This window comes from Ammospiza caudacuta, chromosome 1 (genome assembly GCF_027887145.1).
Source record: "Ammospiza caudacuta isolate bAmmCau1 chromosome 1, bAmmCau1.pri, whole genome shotgun sequence".
In the NCBI taxonomy this organism is placed as follows: domain Eukaryota; kingdom Metazoa; phylum Chordata; class Aves; order Passeriformes; family Passerellidae; genus Ammospiza; species Ammospiza caudacuta.
Window position 1 is genome coordinate 34,250,908 of NC_080593.1, and position 22,008 is coordinate 34,272,915.

A 22,008-nucleotide genomic window follows, 5' to 3' on the forward strand; every position below is an offset into this window, starting at 1 on the left:
TTCCATGCAGTAAAAACAACAATATCTGAAATTTGTTTTGGTGGAGTTCTTTTACATTCAAAGAAATGTTAAACACTAGCTAGGCTTTCCCTTCATTAATTTAGTATGCTTTTCTTAGGAAAGCTTCCTCCCAAGCTCCCATGCCATTTAACAACTGCTCTGAATCTGAACCTGACTCCAACCTATTTTTGACACAGTCCTCTCCCAGTAGCACTCCAGTCATCGTGTTAATCTGATCAAAATATTTGCACTTCATCACACCTGTCAAACCAATCAAAAGTAAATTATTTCTCTCTAGAACTCACCTTTTCCTCCAAATAGAAAAACACAGAACAGATAGAACATGAACAGAAAATATTATGCCTCATTTATAACCAGCATGATCATCTTTTACACTTAGATTCTAGAGATCAGGTGCCTGTCTCTCTTTGCCTATATATATCTGTATTAGATTATACACTCGACCTAAAAAGAGCAAACACAATATAATGGCAAAATTCCATTCCATTCCAAAAGTTCCACTGTTTCCTGTCCTAAACTTTTACTAGTACTAGAATGCATAGGATATATGTGTATGTGTAAGCCCTGGTTGTCAATTTAAAATATCCTCTTATTAGCTATGCATAAACATGTCATCATTGAACCTTCATGAAAGTGCCAGCATAAATTTAAAATATTAGGCTGTATTTCTAGAAGAAAACAATTCCAGAAACACCACACTCCAGCACATATAACTCATGGGCTGAATGGCAAACCTTAGTATATTTCAATGAGAAGACTTGTGGATGACAAGTAGGTGAGTATACACATAGAAAGAATATCTCCAGAGCATTTTGTCCCACTCAGCAACACATAATAAATTATGTAAGTTTGCAAAGCTGCACTGTTATCTTGCTCTTCCACTAAGTCACCATATTACCATTTTCCAGTTACACTTAGGATTTCAAAATCAGTAAACATTTGTCCTTTACTTTCATATAAAAGCCAGATGACCTAGGAACAAGGGAATTTTCAATACCTACATACATATTTAGGGCATACCATACATATACCTATCATTGTGCTGGTTTGACTTTGATAGAGTTAAGTTTTTTCGCAGTAGCTGGTATCAGGCTATGTTTTGGATTTGTGCTAAAACCAGTGTTGATAAAACAGGCATGTTTTAGTTACTGCTGAGCAATGCTTACAGAGTCAACACCTTTTCTTCCTCTCACACCCCCACACCAGTGAGTGGGCTGGGGTGCACGAGAAGTTGTGAGGGGACACAGCCAGGACAGCTGACCCCAGCTGACCAAGAGAATACTCCACACCATAAGATGCCATGCTCAGCACATAAAGCTGGAGGGAAAAGAAGGAAGTAGGAGACATTAAGAGTGAAGATGTTTGTCTAAGTCACTCTTACTTGTGATGAAGTCCTGCTCTCCTAGAAATGGCTGAACACCTGCCTATCCTGGGCAAGTGATGAATGAATTCCTTGTTATGTCTTTCCTCTGTGTACAGTTTTTGCTTTACCTATTATACCAACTTCATATCAACCCATGAATTTTCCAACTTTTACCCTTCTGATTATCTCCTCCATCCCAGCAGGGGCAAATGAGTGAGGGACTATATGGGCTTTAGTTGCCATGTGGCATGAAAATCATTACTGTGGCATGAAAATTATATACTGTATTTGAAACAACAAAAAACATAGCAACACCGAATGTAGATTCCTAATAAAACAAGCTTCTGTTTCATGTCTAGAATATCCAAATTCAAAATGCTCTTAAAACAAAACAACCAAAAAAAGAAAAGTGTTGAGAGTATTATGAAGAAAGAAATTTCACACTCAGTGCTTTACATTTGTCAAAGCATTCTCTAGATTTTAAATTCTAAAGAAGGCTTGAAGACTTCCATAAAAAAAGACCTCACTGAGAAAGACACTCAGAACCAAAATATAAATCCTATGTCATACAATACTACATTTAGCTATCCACACTTTACATGAAAAATTAGGAGAATAGGTGGCAGACTCTGGATAGAGGTACAAGCAACCTGCACTCATGCAGGACTAGATTAAACCAAAAAATATTCCATTTTTTATTTTAAAGCAAAGAAAAATAGCACCAAATAAATAATAGTTTTCATCAATTTATATTATACAATGAAAAATACAATTCTTCAATAATCTAATTTGTACAGAAGAACTGCAGGCATTTCAATAAGAAAGCTGACTCATTATGCTCTGGAGTTTTAACAGGCAACATTTCACAATGTGTTTATGGACTGGCATAAAAAAAGGACTGCTTTCTGGTATCAACCTTGGGGCTCTTGCCTTCTAGTTCTGTCAGGGTTAAAAGATATCTTAGGACTGTATTCTGTCAATATACAAAGAAATTGCTCCTGACAGTTCACAAAGAGGCTTCCTGTTGATCCTATGTCGTCTCCTACATTTCCACTCTGAGCAATCTCTGCCCTTTCTCCTCTTTACATGCTCCTCCATCAATGTGTTGCATTGAAGTTTATACTCCACCTATGGAGTAAGAGCAGTCAGAATTGCATTTGAAGCTCCATGTGTTACTCCTCGAACAGTCAGAGGAGTCAGTGTTGAGCAGCACAAACCACTATTCTCTTCAGATGCCAAGTATCTAAAAATACACCCAAAAAGCATCAATAAATTAAAGAAAAGCATTCAACTTGCACTTATGTAATAGAAAACCGAACTACAAAGCAACAATGGGCATCAGGTAAATGTATTCAATACAATTTGCAGGCATAATTGAAAGCATTGCTGCCTAATCAAACATCTAAAAGCAAAGCATCCTCAAACAAAATGTCTATAGACTCATTAGTTGGCAGCCATTCCATTACAATCACACATAATGTCAGTAGTGCCTTGAACCCATGCCAATGACAACAGCATAAATTTTGCATCTCATTTCTATGGTCATATAATTAATGACCAGTTTAAAAATACTTCTTTGCAAAAGTTATTGCCCAAAGAAATGACACGACTGTGGCCCTGTTATGCAGCCACAAGTATAATTATGGAGTTGATGCTCATTAATATAGTTTCTTGTTTCCCCAAAATAGCATGATTTATCTGGAAGTTGGGGAAAAATAAATTAATTAATGATAGATATTTAACAGTCACAATAACAAAAATATGTACGTGAACTGACCCTATTCTCTAGTTTCTCCAAGTTAAACTAATCTCCTACAGGTTTGATAGCAGAATCAATATTTTATGATGTCTGTAAAAAAAAAACCCATACAATGTCATTCCTTATTAAATGCTACGTTTTCCATTACAGCTTATTTATTGATTCAGGAAATAATGCATACCAAAGGGTAAGTTTACCACATTAGGAATGGAGCATAAAACAAACTCTCTTCATTGTAACAAGGGCTGTACTTCAGTTCCTACCCCTTGTTCTGAAGACTTCCAATAACTTTAGTTGGTACTCTATGAGTAGGACCATATTACACTGTAAGAATTTAGCTTTTAAAAAATTCAGATTTTATTTCCCCCAATAATTAATTTTCTTCTTCAACACTGCGATTATAACATAGAATTCCTAAGCATTAAAGATACTGTTTCCACCACTTACTCTGAAAAAAAGCAAGCAAGATGTTTCAGCCAATGTCTCTGAAAGAAACTTGCTAGCTCACATCCTCAGATAACTAAACACTTTCAATTTATTTCTAAAAATGTCTAGACAGAATGATGCATTAACACTGCTCAAGTATAAGAGAAATAAAACAACTCAGGAAAATAAAAAGACATGTAGGTCAAACCACCCTGCTTCTTGCCATTTCAGAAGGTCCCAAGTCACAGCAGGTTGAAATCAGTTCATCCTGTCCAATCTCTGCTGCAGTAAGAACCCATGAAACAAAGGACTGGATGAAGGCATCAAGCAGACCAAGCAAGGTTCTCACTACTCAGTTTTTCATAAGAACAAGTAGACACAGCTGCTTTCAAGCTGGCAGGGGTATACTTTAGCCCTTTGATAGAGGCATCCTCTATTTTTAAGATGCTACTGACCCAATCCACCAGTCATCCTGCAAGACTGGATTCTTCTGACAATCAGTTTTTCAATGCATGCTTTGCCATACAGTCTGCTCCAACACACTCATTCCTGAAGGGCCTTCTAGGGTCCCTTATTAACATGATGATTTTTAATGGCTTGTTTTGTAAAGGTCAAGTAGAAACTCTTTAACAGCTAATTCTTAAAACAATACAGAAAACAACATTAAGTATGCAAGCAAATGTGCTTCAAGCAAGAAAAGCAACTGCAGCTTTTGCTTGATGAGTCCTTTCTTATGATCTGTAATTGTAAGTTCTTTCTTAAGATCTCATTCTTATGATGCATATCAGGCCAAAACCATTTTGTGCTGCACTGGTATGTCATGTTACTTGAAACTGCACTTGGTGTGGACACTTCAAAGATAACAGCTGTGTGTAGCTGAAAGGGACAACACAGTGACATGCCTACAGTGAACCCTCCCAGACTTCTGGGACAGAGTGGTATTTGGCACACTTTTAATGATGGTCTCTCCAGAAATACGTCATGATGATCCTCAAAGAACTGGGTAACAGCTAAGCCATATCTTTCCCATTTATGGTTAAAAACTAACCATGTATTTATGCTCTTGAATAGAAAGTTCAAGTGTGTTAAAATATAGAACTTGTGTGCACATGCAGCTCTGGTGACCACAAGATACTGACTCCATTTCTGAAGTCCAAAGGGACTTCTACTTGCTGCCATTTCCTGAAAAAGAGTGCACAGAGGGGGAAAAAAATAAAAAGGAAATACGACCCCTGTACAAAAACAGAAAAGAAAAAAAATACAAAATCAAATCCCTTGCAAATAGTACTACTCTAACAGCTTGACTATTTCCAGGAAGCAGAGGTCTTGGGCTCCAGACACACTCTGCTCTGCCAAGAGCCAGAAGCATCTGAGTCATCTAAAGGTTTCTTACAGGTGCTCCCCATAATTACACTGTGAATAACACTAGTGCTCTAGAGACACAGTTTTGCCCTTTATTATGTTACAGTGAAATAAAAACAAAAGTGGACCATCATCAGTTTTTATCAGAGTGAAAAGTGCTAGTTAGAAAATGTCATGTCATACTTTTCTGCATAATTTAGTGCTGCAGATCACATAGGAGGTGCAACGAGTGCTTTCTGGGGAACTGGTTCTGCAAATTCCCATAGTATGACTAGATTTGGCTAGCACTTCTGGTGTCTCACTTTCAACATTGAGCCAAAATATTTTGTGAAAAGTGAGTAAAAATATGTATTTTACTAAAATAAATGCATAGAACAGATGGCAATTGAACTTCAAACACAAATACAGCTTCTAGAGCTTTGGGTGCTTCTGCCAACTTCAGCACTATTTTTAGCATAAACTGAAAACAAGGTTCTTTTAACTAAACATTTTGGCAGTCACAGTATTGATTCAATTAATCTCAAAACAGAGAAATGTCAAAAACTGCATTAAGTCAGAATCTTTGACAAAGTTAAGACTTTTATAATGTTAGTGGAATATTAGTCTTACCAAAAAAATGAACCCAATTTTGTATGCAAATTACCATTGTTTTCAAGTTTTTTCCCAATTCTAAGATCTAGAACAGGTCGCTGAGTGTGACTACAGCTTTTTAGTTTTGCTTAAACTGCTTAAATAAACAGTCAAATATTTCAAATTAAAAGGAAAAAAGGCAGCAGTGTCTAAGAGAAAGACATTTATACAAAGCTCTTCAATTTAAGAATAAAATAGATACCATAAATGTCTAATAACTTAAAAAATAAATCTGATTAAAGACCAGTGGATTGGACATAAATATAATTGTTCATTTTTGGTCATAAGAACAACATGGACTTTCTTTATCCATAAATTAACAACACACTTAACTATAAAAGTCAGTGTTAAATCAGGTAACGCACCACAAACACAAATTAAATATTTTCCATTACAATTAATTTTGTGTCTTTAACTTGCACATGTACCCACTTCTCCTAAAAAGCTTCAATTTTTTTCAGTCTATATAGACAAAAAGCTGCTTTTGTCAGCATATTTACTGACCTGACAGACAACATCAGAAGGCTTCTTTCTAGGGACATTCAAGAAAGTCCTCAAATTCATCAATCTGGTTGCAAAGAAATATGTATTCACCTTCTGAGAGAGATGCACATGGGTGATCATAGTTTTAAGGAGCTTGGTTCTACTTGCACACATGCTCTTCAATTACTTTTTTATTGTTAATCTTTCACACCTCCCTGCTTTATCCTTATGGATAGGCAAGATTCTCTATGCTATTGGCCACAGCCCATAAAAGAAGTGTTTACAAATAGTTTAGTAAAACCTGCTAGTCACTATGTGAAAAGTCAGTGTGGCTTCAAAAACATTCAGTGATGAAAGAGAGTGGAGTGGAAAGTATGCCCACAACACATCCTTGTGGAACTACTCATGAGCCAAAGGAGACGCTGTTTGAGAGTGGAGTCAAATATCATTATGTCCTGCAGGAAGTATATGAATTTTGAAAGTGTTAGTCCACTTCTTTCAGCCTCCAAAAATACTTCTGGATGCCTCTGAAAGGATGACAGGTCACAACTCACAAGATTCTTGAAAACAGCTGATGTAGGATAACTGCTATATCATGATAACATACCTTGACAGCATGTACCATTCTTCACCTTTCCTTTCAGCTAAAACAGTGATTATTTTATTTACATTTTAAAAATGGAGTGACTGCTACTACAAGAGCAAGCTCAGTAAATATGGAGTTTAAATATACACAGTAGTTTTTATTCTTCCTAATTTTTTTCAGGGTAGTTTCCAAATTCCTGCTCCCACCCCTCCTTTTTTTCTTAAAATATATTATCCTTTTTTCACCTTATATGTTGATGTCTTTCTTCTTTCTCTGGAGGGGGTGTAACTGACCATCACAGCCTTCTGAGTTTTCAATACTTTCCAAATTTTCCATTTTTCAAATGTCTAGGTGTGCAGAGAGGTATGAAAATGGGCACAAAAGTTGACCTCCCTCAGCTGCTGCCACTGCTTTGTTGCACTAGGAGCTGGCCAAGAATCTGACTGCTTATCTCCACGTGAGTCCTTTGTTCTACACCTACAAAAGTCACGCCTAATTTGTACAGTCCTAAAGTAAGAATGACACAACCAAATAAAGTTTAGCACACACTTCTTGAACTCTGGACCAACAACTCATACCACTGATTCACATTCCCTTATATAATCTGCAAGTAAGTGCAGGCTCCTATTTCTTGTAAATTTTTTATACTCCTGTATGCAGCAAATGCACATTAATTTGGAGGGATGTACCCTTGCTTGCAGAAAGCAATAATATAACTTCCATTTTATTGAAAAATACTGAAAACTAAGGTGTGAGTGTTCACACACCTCAGCATTTTTACACAGTTCTACAACCTGAACCAGAGAGATATCACGAGAATTTTTTACAAGGCAATATATCCTGCTTAATAATTAAATGTACTGTAATAAAAAGAATAAGACTGAATATAATTTTCACAGAAATCATAGCAAGTTATGCAGTAACAATTACAGACTATACACATCAAATAATCCATTTTGCTAGAGATAATGAAATCTCATTTTTGTTAATAATTTGTTGAACTGGAAAAGAAATTCTGAATCAAATTACCAATGAAGAAAGTAAATAGACTAGAATTTTCTTGACCTTCAAATTACACAAAGCAGTAAATGCAAACTCTGCTTTTTGTAGGCATCTCCCACACTTATTACACAGTCAGAGCCTCGGGAAGTTATTAAATGTTCAAAAACATGCTCTCTCAAAGTAAGATAGGTCCACAATGAAACAACCACCCCACCTAATTTTATATTAGTAATTTTCTTAATAAAATAACATTTTACTTTCCTTCACTCAGTTCTGTTGGACAGTGAAGAGAAGATGAAAACTACATTTTATCTTCTGTAGCAGAGCTGAGCTGTAATATTAAAAAAATAGCAAATTACTGTAATACAATTTTTAAACAATCACATAGTTGCAATTTACAGAATCTTGGCAATCTTGAATCTTTGGGAAGTTTCAAGTTGCACTGTCCCTTTCAATTGAACTGTTATGGCTGCATAACTTGATTTAAACAGGCATAAAAAATGTATGAACTTGTTGTGCCTTGTTACAACATTATTTGCCTAATATGACTTACATATTTTCACTTTCTCAGGAGGCACGCTGCAGCCCACACATCTGAACCTCCTTGTCCAGAAACAGACACTTCTTCAACCACTGTAAAAAGTGAAGCTTTGCATAGGCTTTTTTGACCTCGCACTGTGACCCTCATACCAGCGTCCACAGGCTATAGGTCATGACCTCAAGAATTAGCATCATGGAAATAAGAGCCCTTCCAGGTTTAGTTACAGAACAGAACACTGTAGCAACAAACCCCTCAGTCTTCTCTAAACTGAACTCTGCAGCTTTGTTTAAACTCCACTAGAAGACAATAGATAACCCACACTTCAGTTTTCATTACTCGCACACTAAATCATCTCCTCTCCAGCTAAAGGTCTGAGCTCCCGCTGCACTATGAAAACATTCATCCAGTGTGGATCGAAAGCCAATATCATATTGCCACGAGACGATCCTATTAAAAGGTTAAAGAAACATCACTATGGAATTGAAGACTTTTGCAACGTTAAGACAAAAGGCTGAAATAAGTAACCTCTGCTAAAATTCCATCTCCTAAGCAGGCTACTTTGCATTCACTTCCTCTGGGAAAAAAAAAAACCGCACATCACATGGTCTTTCCAAGGCTGCACTCTTGCTAACAAAGCTCCGTTTATACTAAATTTATAACAAATAAGCTCCATAACGAGCCGCATTACAGATGAAATCCCGAGCTGCATTTCCAGCCGAGCGTTGCCATCAGCGAGGGCTGTAGGGCCGCGCGCTGCGCTCGCTGCCGGGGCTGCGCGCTCGGGCCCGGGCGCTCGGGCCGCTGTTCCCGCCGGCCGCGGCAGGGGGCGCCAGGGCCCTCGGCCTCGCGCGGCCGCGGGAACGCAGCGCGGCGGGAGCGGCGGGGAAAGAGGCACGGGACTCACCTTTCTCCGGGAATTCCTGAGGACAGCTGCAGGAAAAAAACAGAACAAGAAACATCATAAAGCAACGCACACTCGCAAACCCACGAGACTCACCTTTCTCCGGGAATTCTTGAGGATAGCTGCAGGAAAAAACAGAAGAAGAAACATCATAAAGCAACGCACACTCGCAAACCCACGGCACATGAGAACGTGGCACAGAACAGCAATCAGTTTTCAACAAGTTTTGTGGTTGAGACTCAGCGCTGCAAGTTTTCCTTGAAAATTCTGAAGTCTTTATCTTTGGCTTTAAGTATTTATTCTGTTTTCCTTTAACCTTTGCAGCTGACAGAATCCCCAATCACTTCAACGAAGACTTGAACAAAACCAAATCCAGACTGAGCAGCCTTTTCTAGTAACATACATCTGCTCAGATATCTTAAGGTATAAAAACACACAAAAGCATCTATAATTTTAGTAAACCTTTTAAGTGTTAACAAACTCCACAAATTTTTGTGCACAAGTAGAACCATTAAACATATTTTGAAATAAACCAGTAGTTTGATAGGAAACTAAATAAAAAATCAAAAATAGTGGTTATAGCTACAGTAAATTTACAGAAATCCAAATGAAAATATATTAATAATTAACCAGAAAGATAAAAGTTAAAGCATGCCTAAATAGGATTTCCTTTTCAAATAAGGAGATCTCAATTTATATAATGCCTACAAAACAAAAAAAATCTCATCCCAGAGAGAAAACATCCTTTTCTACACTGTTTCTTCAGAGCTAAATCTTAGTATTTCAGAAACTAAAATAATCACATAATACAGTTTGATGATACAGACAAATTATCAGGACAGAGTTATGTAGAATGGCATTCAAGAAGCATTCACGGGTTAAGAACTAACTGGCAAATAAAATGCAGCTGCCAAGATCATCTTTATGAACAATAAGCAGTAGTAAAGATATCAGTTTAGTCAATAAGGAGATGTTGGCAAGAAACGAGCAGCAGAGAAAGGAACGGACTAGAGATAAGAAACTGAGAAATGCAAACAGAGATAAAAGGCCAGATCTAAGAAATCCAGTGTAGCAAGTGGCAGTAACACAGCCCAACATGTGGGATGTTAAAATCAAAGAAGATTACAATGTGCATGTATTTTGTAGCCTGCATGAAAAGCAAAACACTGTTAACAGTGAATAATATTACAGGAAATGAGGAAGGCATTAGAAATTAAAATAAGATGAGAAACCATGGGGTCACATAAATGAATAGTAACAGATTCAGTGTCAATATGCCCATAAACGCAGGTTCCCTCTCTTTGATATTTCCTCATCCAAAAAAGCATCAGTCAGTCAAGAAAAAAGTCAGTAACACTGTATCTGCAAGTCATCTGTACAGTCACAGTTAACTCAATAACCCAGAATGGAAAATCCAGGAAAGAAAAAATAAATAGATAAAATACTACTTTCTTAAAAGAGAATATGAGGGAGAGCTAGTTCCCTAAGCATTTATAGCCTGAATTAAAAGAACACAAAACTTCAAATACGAGATTTTGGGACACATCTCATGTCTCCCTCCAGTTAGCGCCCTCACCAGATGATTGTGCTGTCCTTGAAATTATAAACAAGTTGCCACAGGGGCAGAAGCATGCCATCAATGGAATGCTTAGGAGATAACACACAGCTGTCTTACACCAGCTGAGCATGGTGATAGGAAGCTCATTCATATCCTCAATACATTTTATTTCTCATGTTTTAGTGAATCTTACAAAAGCAGAGGTGAAGGCAAGCTCTGCCCAACTTGCAATCAGGTTTCAGAATATTAAACAATTCAAATGGGACAAATCATTCTGATCCCATTCCTTACTAAATTGTAGCAGCTTTGAGAAGACAAGACTTGAACCCATACAGATTTTTTGAAAAAAATCAGTACCTAGACAGATTTTTTTAATCGTTAATATGGTTAATGTTTAATAAAAGATTGCATAAAACTTTAAGATATCAGTAAGTGACTTTCTAACATATTAAAGCCATGAAGTTCACTTACCTTGTCTTAATATCCTTTATCTTCTTAAGAAGAGCTTCACGCTTTTCTTTTGCTTTCTTGGATAGATTTTCTCCTTTTAGTGTTTGGGAAACAAATGTTTCAAAATCTAAAAAAAGAAGAAAATAAATACACCTCAAAAAAAGAAAAAATACTGCTGTAATGAGCTTGTCCTGATACTACTGTGAAAAAAATAAGAAAATTATTTTCAGCCCTACTCACAGCATAGTTAACAGACATTTTAGATTCTAAATGGGATACATTTGTTCTCTATCTACTTATGCTTAGCACAGCAAATCCTATGGTGACATTTGATTCTTGCTCACTTAATTATGCTACGTAAGTCCTAATAAATTGCAGTCCTATAACAATTACTTTCCATCACCTAAAGTAAAAGACAAAGCTAAAACATGGAAATAGCCTTTATGCATATATTACTGCCATGTTATTTCAGAAGTTCAAGTTGCAAAGATGGTTGTGTAATTTATTATTTCAGCAGTACACTTACCCAGATAGTAATATAGCTCACTTACTGGTTACAGTATTTTCAAGTGTTCCCACAATGCCTCTGAAATCACTGATGGACTAAAGATTCATATCCAAAGCAATCCTGAAAACTATTAAGTAAGCAAATTAACCATATCAAAGGAGACCAGTTCAACAGTGTACTTTAAATTAAGCACACCTCCACTTGTAGAATCACAAACAAAGGCTCTAGCCTGCACTCTAAGTTTTAATTCTTACTCAGATGATACAGTCATGTAGAAACAAAGCATTCCATAAAAGCTACCACTGTTCTTTTAATATAGTAAATATCCATTCAATAGGATAAAAAGAATGCAGTGTGTATAGAATTTGTGGGAGTGTAACACAGTAGTATGTTTTCCTTATTGACTAAACAATGGCAAAAAATAACATTAGAAGTCTCTTATAGATACCACTCAACATACAATTATCCCAAAAACAGAAAAGGAGAAACAACCAAAAAATCCTCCTTGTTAACATAAATGTCTCATCTGTATGGGTAACAATTGCTCATTGGATAAGAGAAAGCCTTTGTGGGTAACAAAACACCTTCTCACAGTGCCTGCCCACCCCCACAGACACACACAGAGACGTGTATATATATATACCTTGGCTCTCTCTGGATAGATGCAAATGCATATAGACAGTATTATTTTAATCCTATAACTTTTCCAGTCAGATGAGACATTCCCTTTTAATACAGAAACATAAATAACAGCCAATTGAGTACACAACTGTCTACGTGCAAAAGTTTACAGGAATATTTACCACAGATTTCCAAAATGAAAAATTTAATTGTCTGCTTTTTTCTTTATAATACAGAAACATACCACCCTTTGTATTACAGGATGCAAGAAAACAAGTCAGAAGTTACCCTTCAAGAACACTAGCACAGCTATTACAAAAATGTTCTTCTTTACAAATAATTCACTAGATTATTATTTAAATTTTTAGATTACTGTCCTCACCAAGTGCAGCAAAAGTACTCATGTTTTACAATATTTTAGAGTTCTGAAGAATAGCATTGATCCTTCTCTCTCCATAAGACAGAGAAACTTCCCATTACATTTTCCAAAGCAATCCTGAATGGGGGAGACCTTCACTCAGTTCTGTGGCATTCCTTCTTTAAAAGAACAGAAGGAAAGGCACTTAACATGTATTAATGCATCCTCCAGACATACCCCCAACAGCCTCTATGCTGCAGACCAAGAATGCCAACAGGGATTTTTTTCAACCCATAAAAAAGTACACATCTTCACAAATTACAAGGATTGGAATTGCCAATCAAGCTGGCAGAGGAGAACCCACAGAACCCAATGACACTGACAAACTACAAAACTAAGGTCAAAAAACTTATACTTTTGATATTCAGAGAAAAAATCAAAATAGTTAAAAACAAATCAACAGTTTTTGTCTCAATAAAACCTAACAGGATTTTCCAATACAAAACTAGCTTTCACTTGAAGAGGGATGGCCTGATTAAATATTTATTTTTCCATACTTTTATATCTATTTATTTTTAAAATTAGATAGCAGCTTCCAAGTGCTACCTAGGCACCAACATACAAAATTTCAGAGGAATTAGTCATGTTTATAAATCAGGAGCAATACTTGCATGGTAACCTTTGGACACTAATCAATCACAAAACTTGGATTCAGAAGTCTTCATTTAAACTCAGTGGGCTTCTTTACTTCTTGGAAAGGTTCAACCCAGGTGAGAATTCTGTCATCTCACATTCTGACTGTCAAAGCTTTATTCAAATACAAACATTGAAATAACACAATTAAGGAGTATGTGGGGAAGAGAAAACAAGTTGATTATAAAAAAGGATTACTACTTCTGGCTTAAAATATACTGCGGATACAAAAATTTTCAGGACTAACTACATTGCTGACAGATTTTGTAGTTTTCCAGAAAACCTTGGACTTGAAAAGCAGAAGTAATAGAGAATTTTCAACCATGGGAGGACAGGGCAGAAGCAGACGCTCCATTTACTCTCAGTATAGGTAGAGCTGGAGGAGAGAGGCAGAAACAGAGCAAGCATATACAAGTTTGCCATTTCTAAACAGCAGCAGTTGCAGAAGACATCCCTGGGATGGCTTCCCTCTCACATGAGCATGTGAAACAAGTTCTCCAAGCTGAGGTGTACCCACAGTCAGGGTGCACTGTTTTCATCATGGAACACTATTACTTCCATATATCCAGGGATACCATATGGCTTGATTCACCACAACCCCAAAATACAAAGACAGATATGACAAACACACGATGCTAAAGAAGCAGTTTACCTGAAAATTACGTTTTACTGTATCATATATATTTCTTATCTACTCAGAGTTATACAGTATGTTATATATCTTGTTTTAATTTACTGTTGTAAATCCATCCAGGATGTACCAGATGCAGAAGATGAGTAACATCCTAAGCTTCTCTGGACAAGAAGCCAGCAAGTTATCTAAGTTATGATCATCTCTTCACTTCCTGTACTTCCACACTATGGAGGAATATGGACTGCCTTAACATAAGGAAATGTTCCTGTAGTTTCTCTGACCTTCCACAAAGTGATTTATGTAGGAATTAGAACAGAACTAGGGACTTCAGTACAGCAGATCCTAGTTTAATACAGTAAACTTCAAAGAGAAGTAGCAAAATGTGCCCATTTCTCACCACTGTTCTAGTCACATACTTCCTCTCCCCTCTCCAGGATGATCCACAACTTGGTCTCTCCTGTACTAGTTTAATGCTACACAGAAAACAAAACTACTCCTCACAAGCACTTCAGTGTAGACCTGATTCATGCTTCAGCAGCAGCTGATCCATCAAGAAATTTTAAAAGGAATAAAAGATAAGTTCCAGAAAGAAAACCTCTTTGAACAGATTTCTGGTCTAACAGCACTTCAACTAATCAGTTACCCCAGAGCAAAAAAAAAACCAAGTGACATATTCCCATAAATTTTTCCCAATGAATTGACCAGCTATTTAGTATCACACATTGCAGACATTTACCTGTTCCCAATGAAAATATGAAAATAAAAAAATAAATTTAAAAACACTAAAATGAATAAACAAAAACAAAGCAAAGAAAAATACACACTAGAAACCTACTTAACACCTCTTTTCTTAAGCTTGTGTGTTAGACTGTTTGATAGCTTAAATGCCCATACTTGTTTCTTAAAGCTTGTAATGTTAAATTTGCTTGCACCATACCCCAGAGGAATTATTTGCCTGCAGGAAATGAACAAAAGCTACCAAACCAAAAGATACAATTGATACAAATCACTCACAAATTGCTCTGCCAATACAGGTTACAAACTGAATGAAAAGGAAAATCACACCTCAGCCTAGCTCTGTCCACTTCGCCCAGCTCATACAGTTCAAAACTTGAGTGCCAGTTCACAGAACAGTCAAAAGCTAAAAGCCATTGTCATTTCATTTTCATCTACAGTCCTTTTACAAGGAGAAAAGCTAAGATTTATTTTGCATTTCATTGTTAAAACAGTTTATGGTTGTCTTTACTTCAATGATTATAAACAGACAACACCGCAAGATTTTAATTGTTTTAAAGACTTTGGAGCTATTTCCTTTAACGAAGGCTGGAACCATACAGATGGAATTTTTCAAGAACATTGTAAATTTCTAGCCCAAAGCAAGTGCTGTGTTAAAGAGTGCTAAGCATAACAAATCATAGCACATTTGTTGTTTACAGGATTTAATATTGTAAATATAAGTCACACTTAATAAACAAAGATACTTAGGACAGAACTACTTCAATTTCTAATCAGGGTGGGCCAAGCAGATTCCCACAGAGGCACCCAAAGACTATGTGCTGGGTCGGTCTTTCTCCCCTCCTCCAGCAGATAACCAAGATGTTATCCAACCACATTATCAAGAAGTTAATCACTCCATCATGGACACATCAACTGATGAGTTGACACCATTCCAATGACAGGAATCAGAAAGTGGCAATGAGACAGGAGCATCTCCATGCACATGGCAGGGCCCACGGCCCAAGGAGAAAGCAGGCTGGTTGGGAGGCTGGACACACATCCATCCTATGGCCAGGGACACTCCAGGGGATAACCTGGCAGCTGTACTGCCACTGCCATGTGGAGGCACCAGCAGCTCAGCAGAGCAATTCCTGCAGCCACCAGCCTTGTCTCTCCTCTGCCTCAAGCACCCAGACAGCCAGCAGCCGGCTGCCAGCCAGGGAATCTGGGACAGCAGGCCAGAGGATTTTGGGACATAGCTGCAAGCTAGGCACATTTATTACACACATACTGTCCAAAGGTGACCAATATTAAACAGACTGCCATGTATCTTTCAGCTTTACACAGGCTGGCATCAGAAAGCAATTAATTAATTTGATTTCAAAGTTGTCATGCGACTCATTAATAGGGAAAAAGCCTGAAGACAAACTGCCAAGCAATAGCTGTCACTGCCTGTTCTTTTAAATAAAGAAATATTGGAGGACTTTGCTTTTGCTCTCCCACAACTTCACAACTATGTTTTAAAGTCCCTCTCCAGAGTTTGCTAAATTGCCTTTTAAATATATATACACTTAATCAGAAACAGAACACATGATGTAAAATAAAAGTGACTGAACTTCAAGATGTTTAAAAATACCACATTTATCCAGCCTAACAATAAGGTTAGCATTGCTTTTAGTGCAAAGTCCCAGAAAGGATTGCCTTTAAAAATTGCTCTACCTTAAATTCCCAGAAGCAAGGTTATGTTGCTGTGTTGACACATACAAAGCAAGTATAATGAAACATGTTGACGGTCAACAGTTTTATTAGTGATTTTAAAAGCAGAAGTATATACAAATTGCTAAGACTCCTCAAATGAAGTAAATTGATAAAGCATGTCTTTTAAAAGATTAAAAAAGAAAAATTTTAATCAAGTACTATACATATATACAGTTATATATCTATCTCTAGTCTCATTGGATGAGTAGTTGAGCATCCTCTCTCTATATTAAAGAGGTGAGAAAAGATGGAGCTGTAACGTATTAAGCATATAATGAAAAAAAACCACACCAGTACAAATCATGATCAAGTTACAAAGTGATTCCAAATGAACTATAATAAAAAATGTTAAGGATTAACCTAAAGATTTACACTGTATGCCACATTATGCTGTGTCTATTGTGGTTTGTTGACATATGATTATGAAAGAAACGTAAACCCAGTCAGATGAGAAAGATAGACTCCATGTTAATTGAAAAAGACAAACTAAGTGAATAATGAGTATATAAAAAATAGCCTATGCCATTTTTATCACCCATATATGACACTTATTCCCAAATTTATGGCAGAGACAATTGAACTATGTTTCAAATCACTGGAGGTTATTTCTTACCAGGAGTCCCTCTGTGCATTTTTTTCACCTCACTGTTTCTAATGTTACTCCATTACTACAGAAACACATACATACTACCAAAGCTGTAAATACATGTCTACTTAAAAGATGTCTACAATAATCCCCCTGGTTTATCTTGTACAGATGGATTCCTCAGCAAGAACTGGAATTTGTTAAAGCCTTGGAAACATGGAAATGATACTTTTTAAAAAGAGTAAAGTTTTAAACAACAGTGTGCTTTTAAATTTGAATCAATCAATAAAGAAGAGCCATACTGGACCCAGAAGGCTTCTTCTATGACAGGCATGAAAGGAGAAAGTCCAGAAACAGCTGACATGGAAAATTAAAATGGACAGTTTGTTTTTTGGGGATTGGGGTAAATATAAACAGCACAGTCCAAAAATAAAAGGTAAGCAACTCCTGCACTAGATCCAATGTCTTGTAGATTTCTTGCCTTGCCCTTTTCTGCAAGCTATTTTCAAGATGCAACTAAACAAGTAGGTAAACAGTATGACTTTGAAGAAAAAAATAAGAGGAATCACACAGAAAAAAAGTGTTCTGGACAATATAACTAAGCATTTAAACAAACTGAATAATATCTGGGTAGAAATGATCCTTAGGGCAAGAACATTGGTTTCTATTTAGGTTTGGAGTTTTGCTTAACAGAACAAGAAAAATTATATTAAGATGGGATATAAGGTTCCATATAAACTAGAGAAAATTTTATCCCATTTTCACAGTAAAAGTATTTGTAACTTTCAAAATACAAATACAGAAGATTCAAACAAGAAATACTGCCACGTGTGAAAGGAAAATTGAACAAAAGACAAAGAAATATCACCCAAACTACAGTCACGTGATATGAACTGGGGAAAAAATATAAATGATACACATATCTAATGACCATGACACCATCAAAACCTGTGAAAAAATAATCAAGTCTTATCTCAAACTAAATATTTGTTACTGAAAAAATCTCAAGAATTTTTTTCTAGTCATGTTGACTGAAGAAACCAGTCTGGTTTACATTACAGAAGAAATAATCCCTTGGGGGAAGAAGGAACCTTCAAACTCCTCCTCAGCTATGAACAAGCCAAAACTTACTAAGGAAAAATAGATGTGAGAAGGCCTCCAACAATCTATGCAACCAGCTACAATTTGAGGGGACAAAAAAGAGAAACATTCCACTTTGCCAGACACCCACAAAAATACCACATAAATACAACAGACGATGCCTTTTCAAAAGAAGAAAAGGCAGAGCAGAGATGGGCTTCCTTCACTGAATTCCACTGTCTCAAGCATCATCCACAAGTGCAGGGACTGTAAGTGCAGGTGGGGATTTAAGAAGTTACATACACTACCATACACCTCGGAGGCGTAAAGAGGGAGATAAGAGAGCAACAAACTTACTCTCTCCTCCTACCAGGAGTCTAACTCATGACCAGAGGACTCTGTTTCTGTCTCCAGTGTTTCCCCCCTACCACTTGAACAAGTCAGAGAAGACAGGATGGGATTGTGCAATCCCAATAATCCTCTGCAATAAGTCTATTGCCACACTGACCTTTCCCCTTCAACTTTACAGAAACGGCTTCCTCCTGTTTCCTACTAATGCAGTTAGCCTGAGCTCAAGCTGTGCTTCTGCCTGGAACATTTCAGCGCCACTGATATGCAACTATAATGACCCTGCCAGCATGTGTGACAGAATTTGTTTTTGTGTTAAAGATATAATATTGTTTAGGTTCAAAGTAAAGCACTCACAAGTCGGAAAATTTCCTGTGCAACTTTAATTCGTGCCCTGGTGTGTTTATTCCCATTATCGCCATGTTTAACTACAGGAGCACTTAGTAGGTTTTCCAGTAGGATCCCTACTTGTTCAGCATGGTGGGTGAACATACTCCAACCATCAATCAAGAGTAAGCAGGGATAAGGAAATCCATATGATCGTTCCTCCACTTGTTGCAGAAGTTGGAAATCATAGGCAAAAAGGCCAAGAAGAGGAGGAAGAGCAGAAGAGCACAGTACTTATGAGATTTTGCACCTGTGAGGGCCTCTCTGCTACATGAACACCAGAACTAAAATTCAGCACTTTTTGCTACCCATTAGCTGCACATTCTCAATTGAACCTGATATGAAGAAGTGCCTGGCACTTGCAATGGCCACTAACATAGACATCCAACTCATTATTATCTGGAGAAACCAGCACAGCATGGAGGCAGGTGAATTTGAATTCTAATTCTGTTCCACCATTGATTATTTTTTGCGACCCCAATCACATCTTGTTTATTATACTAATTTTACCGATGGGAAAACAATATTCCCTCATCTCAAAGAGGTGCTGAATCAATAACTGTGAGCCATTAAAATAATACATTAAGAAGCACTCTTGAAGAAGAGCATGCAGAAATTAATAACTATCTACTAACTGTGGTCTTTGTATGGTGTAACAGTTTCTTGATGAATAGTAAAGATACTACAGACCCTCCTTCCCTCCTCTATTACTATACATCCTCACTACAGGAACAGCTTGAGCAAAAAAAAAAGAAGAAAACTACATAAAAGACTGTGAGATCCTACACACATCAGTGAAAGAACTGCTCACACAGTTTACTAGATTACTGGATTAAAGATTACTGGATTACTCTCATTTCTAACTTTCGTGCACTTGCCTGATCACCTCAAAAAAGAGAGTTTAACAAAAACAGTAAAAAGTCATGCCATTATTTATTTTTCAAAAATAAGCCGGTTATTAAATTTTAACAGCATATAACCTTACAAGGTTAACCTTGAGGGTAACAATTTAAAGTTGCAAACTATTAGTTAGATATAGTAATAACAAAACAAATATTTAAAGACCATTGGTAAATCATTCCATTGCCTTCTTAACTTCAGTTCTATAGACAGCACAAAAAGAAATGAGAAAAGCTAAAGCTGTACATACTCCACAAACATTAGATACCTGTGTATAACTTAGGCTGCTGCTCATAGTGACTCTGAAAGTACATTACATCTTGAGGAAAAAAAGGTGTTCTTTGTTTCACTTCAAAATACAAAAACTTCTGTGTCTCTCTTTCCATGGCAGACTAGACAAAGATGGGAAGAAGGAAGGAAGGACAGGTTGTGTACATGAGGTACCATGACTGAGAAAGAAATCATCATCTCAAATGATTCCATTTGCATCACATCCTTCCCCTCAAAAAAAAATTTTAAAGCACTTAAAACATTGAAGAGTTTCAAGATGAGCTTCACTCAGTGAAATTAGCACCAAAACAAACATATATGCCCTGCATCTGACCATGAGTTCCAGAATTCAGGACTGCCACAGAAAATACCAAGATTTAGAAATGTTCTCTAAGGGTAATTATTTTCCATCATATGAAATCATGAGAAGCTTTCCTTTTTTTTTTTTCTAGTGGCCTTCCATGCAAATTTTTAATACAGATGGTGTGATATGCAAGTAACATAGAAACTGCAGTTATAAAACACTTCAGACAGTTGGCAGAAGATGAGATGTGGTGAGAGCAATATGTTTCAAGCATTACCTCTTTCAATCAAAGTGTTAAAAAAAAAAACAAAACAGTCTGTAAAAGTGATGAGCTGCACTAGACTCTGGCAGGTGCCCAGCTAAGTAATTGAGCGCTTGGCCTCAGAAGGGAGATTTCAAAAAGCATGGGTAATTTGAATGGCAAAGTCACAGCTACACAAGTTCCTGCGGCAGAAACAGAAGTTCTCAGAAGAGTGCCACTGAAATTAAAATGGCTTCAGGACACCAAACTTTTTGATAAAGATACCAGAAAAGCCAACCTTTAAGTATACTATTTATTTTAATTAACAACAACAGTTAAAAAAAAAAAAAAAAAAACTGCATACTAGTTCTTTGAGATAAGATAGCCACTCGCATTCGGAAGTCCGTACTAACATTATAACCTTTCACGGTAAGAAATCATCCCATCCCTACGCTCCAAGGCATCCTGAGAACATGGACAGCCACGGTCAGAGGTGTGTGACTGATGTGACAACACCCCAGCAATTCAGCCGCCCTTTCGTCCGCTCCTCAGCTGTTCGGCGGGGAAGTTCATTACTTGTTTCGGCTGATGCGGGCAGCCTGCCCTGCCAGCACACCCGGGGGCAGAGACTTCCTCCGGATGGCTGCGCGGTCACCCGGCGGTCACACGCCCCGCACGCCAGTCCGCGGCAGCCCCCGAACGCCTCACCCCGGCTGGCGCCCGCAGCCCCGAACCGCCCGGCCGGGGAGCGGTGTCAGCTCCCGGCTTACGGGGGCCCGGCCCGCTCCTTCCTCCCCGCGGGGAAGCGAGCCGGAGCGCTGCGGCTCCCCACGGACGGGCACGGGCGGAGGAAGTAGCCGGGGAGGAGGAACTGGGGGGATGGGAAGGAGAGAACCCCCGAACCCGTGCACTGGAAGCGATCGCCCGGTGCCCACCGAGGCGCGCTCCGCCGCGGCTCCAGAGGCTGCTGCCCCCGCACGCCCTGGCTCCCCCGGCCCGTCACACCCCCACCGGCCCGCCCCCCTCGGCCCCCACTCTGCCCGCCCCCCGGGAAGGAAGCCCTCCCTCCTGCTCTCACCTGCCAAGAGGCTGCAGACGTCCCCGGGGATGCGGGGAGCGTCGGACATGGTGCGGGCGGCGGGGGCGGCCGGGGACACCCGGCGGGCGGGGCTCGACGGCTCGCACCGGCCCGGGCCCGGCCCCGCGGGGAGGAAGCGGAGGCCACGCCCCCCTCCCGCAGCGGCACGGCCGCGAGCCCTGGGGGGCGGAGTCTAGCAGAATCGGGGCGTGGCTTCCCGCCACGAAGGCGGTGCTTCGACATTCTGGGGGCGGGGTTTCGCAGCACGGGGTGGAGCTTCACAGTGCGGGGGCGGGGCTTCCCTCCGGCTGGCTCCCCCCGCCCCTCAGCGCCGCGCTTGCGCTTCACGCCTCTCCCCCTGTGTTAATGGCTGCCGGCGGCCATCGTGTGTGAGGGCACCGCTGGCCCGCCCCCGCCAGAACCAAACGTGGCGCCCAGCGCCG

At 38.6% G+C, this 22,008-nt stretch overlaps 1 protein-coding gene across 2 annotated transcripts in view; it reads right to left on the minus strand.

Moving 5' to 3' along the window:
• SKAP2 (src kinase associated phosphoprotein 2) overlaps positions 1-21,715 on the minus strand; it is a 121,717-nt gene extending 100,002 nt beyond the window's left edge. Inside the window, exons 1-3 of one of the 2 annotated variants that reach the window (XM_058803646.1) lie at positions 21,566-21,715; positions 11,104-11,209; positions 9,078-9,103 (exon numbers count right to left, since the gene is read on the minus strand). In XM_058803646.1, the coding sequence (XP_058659629.1) occupies positions 9,078-9,103; positions 11,104-11,209; positions 21,566-21,614 (181 nt within the window). In that variant the 5' untranslated portion in view covers positions 21,615-21,715. Of the gene's footprint in view, positions 1-9,077; positions 9,104-9,170; positions 9,197-11,103; positions 11,210-21,565 lie in introns of both variants that reach the window. The other variant, XM_058803638.1, reaches the window with a different exon arrangement.
• Positions 21,716-22,008: the final 293 nt, after the last annotated feature.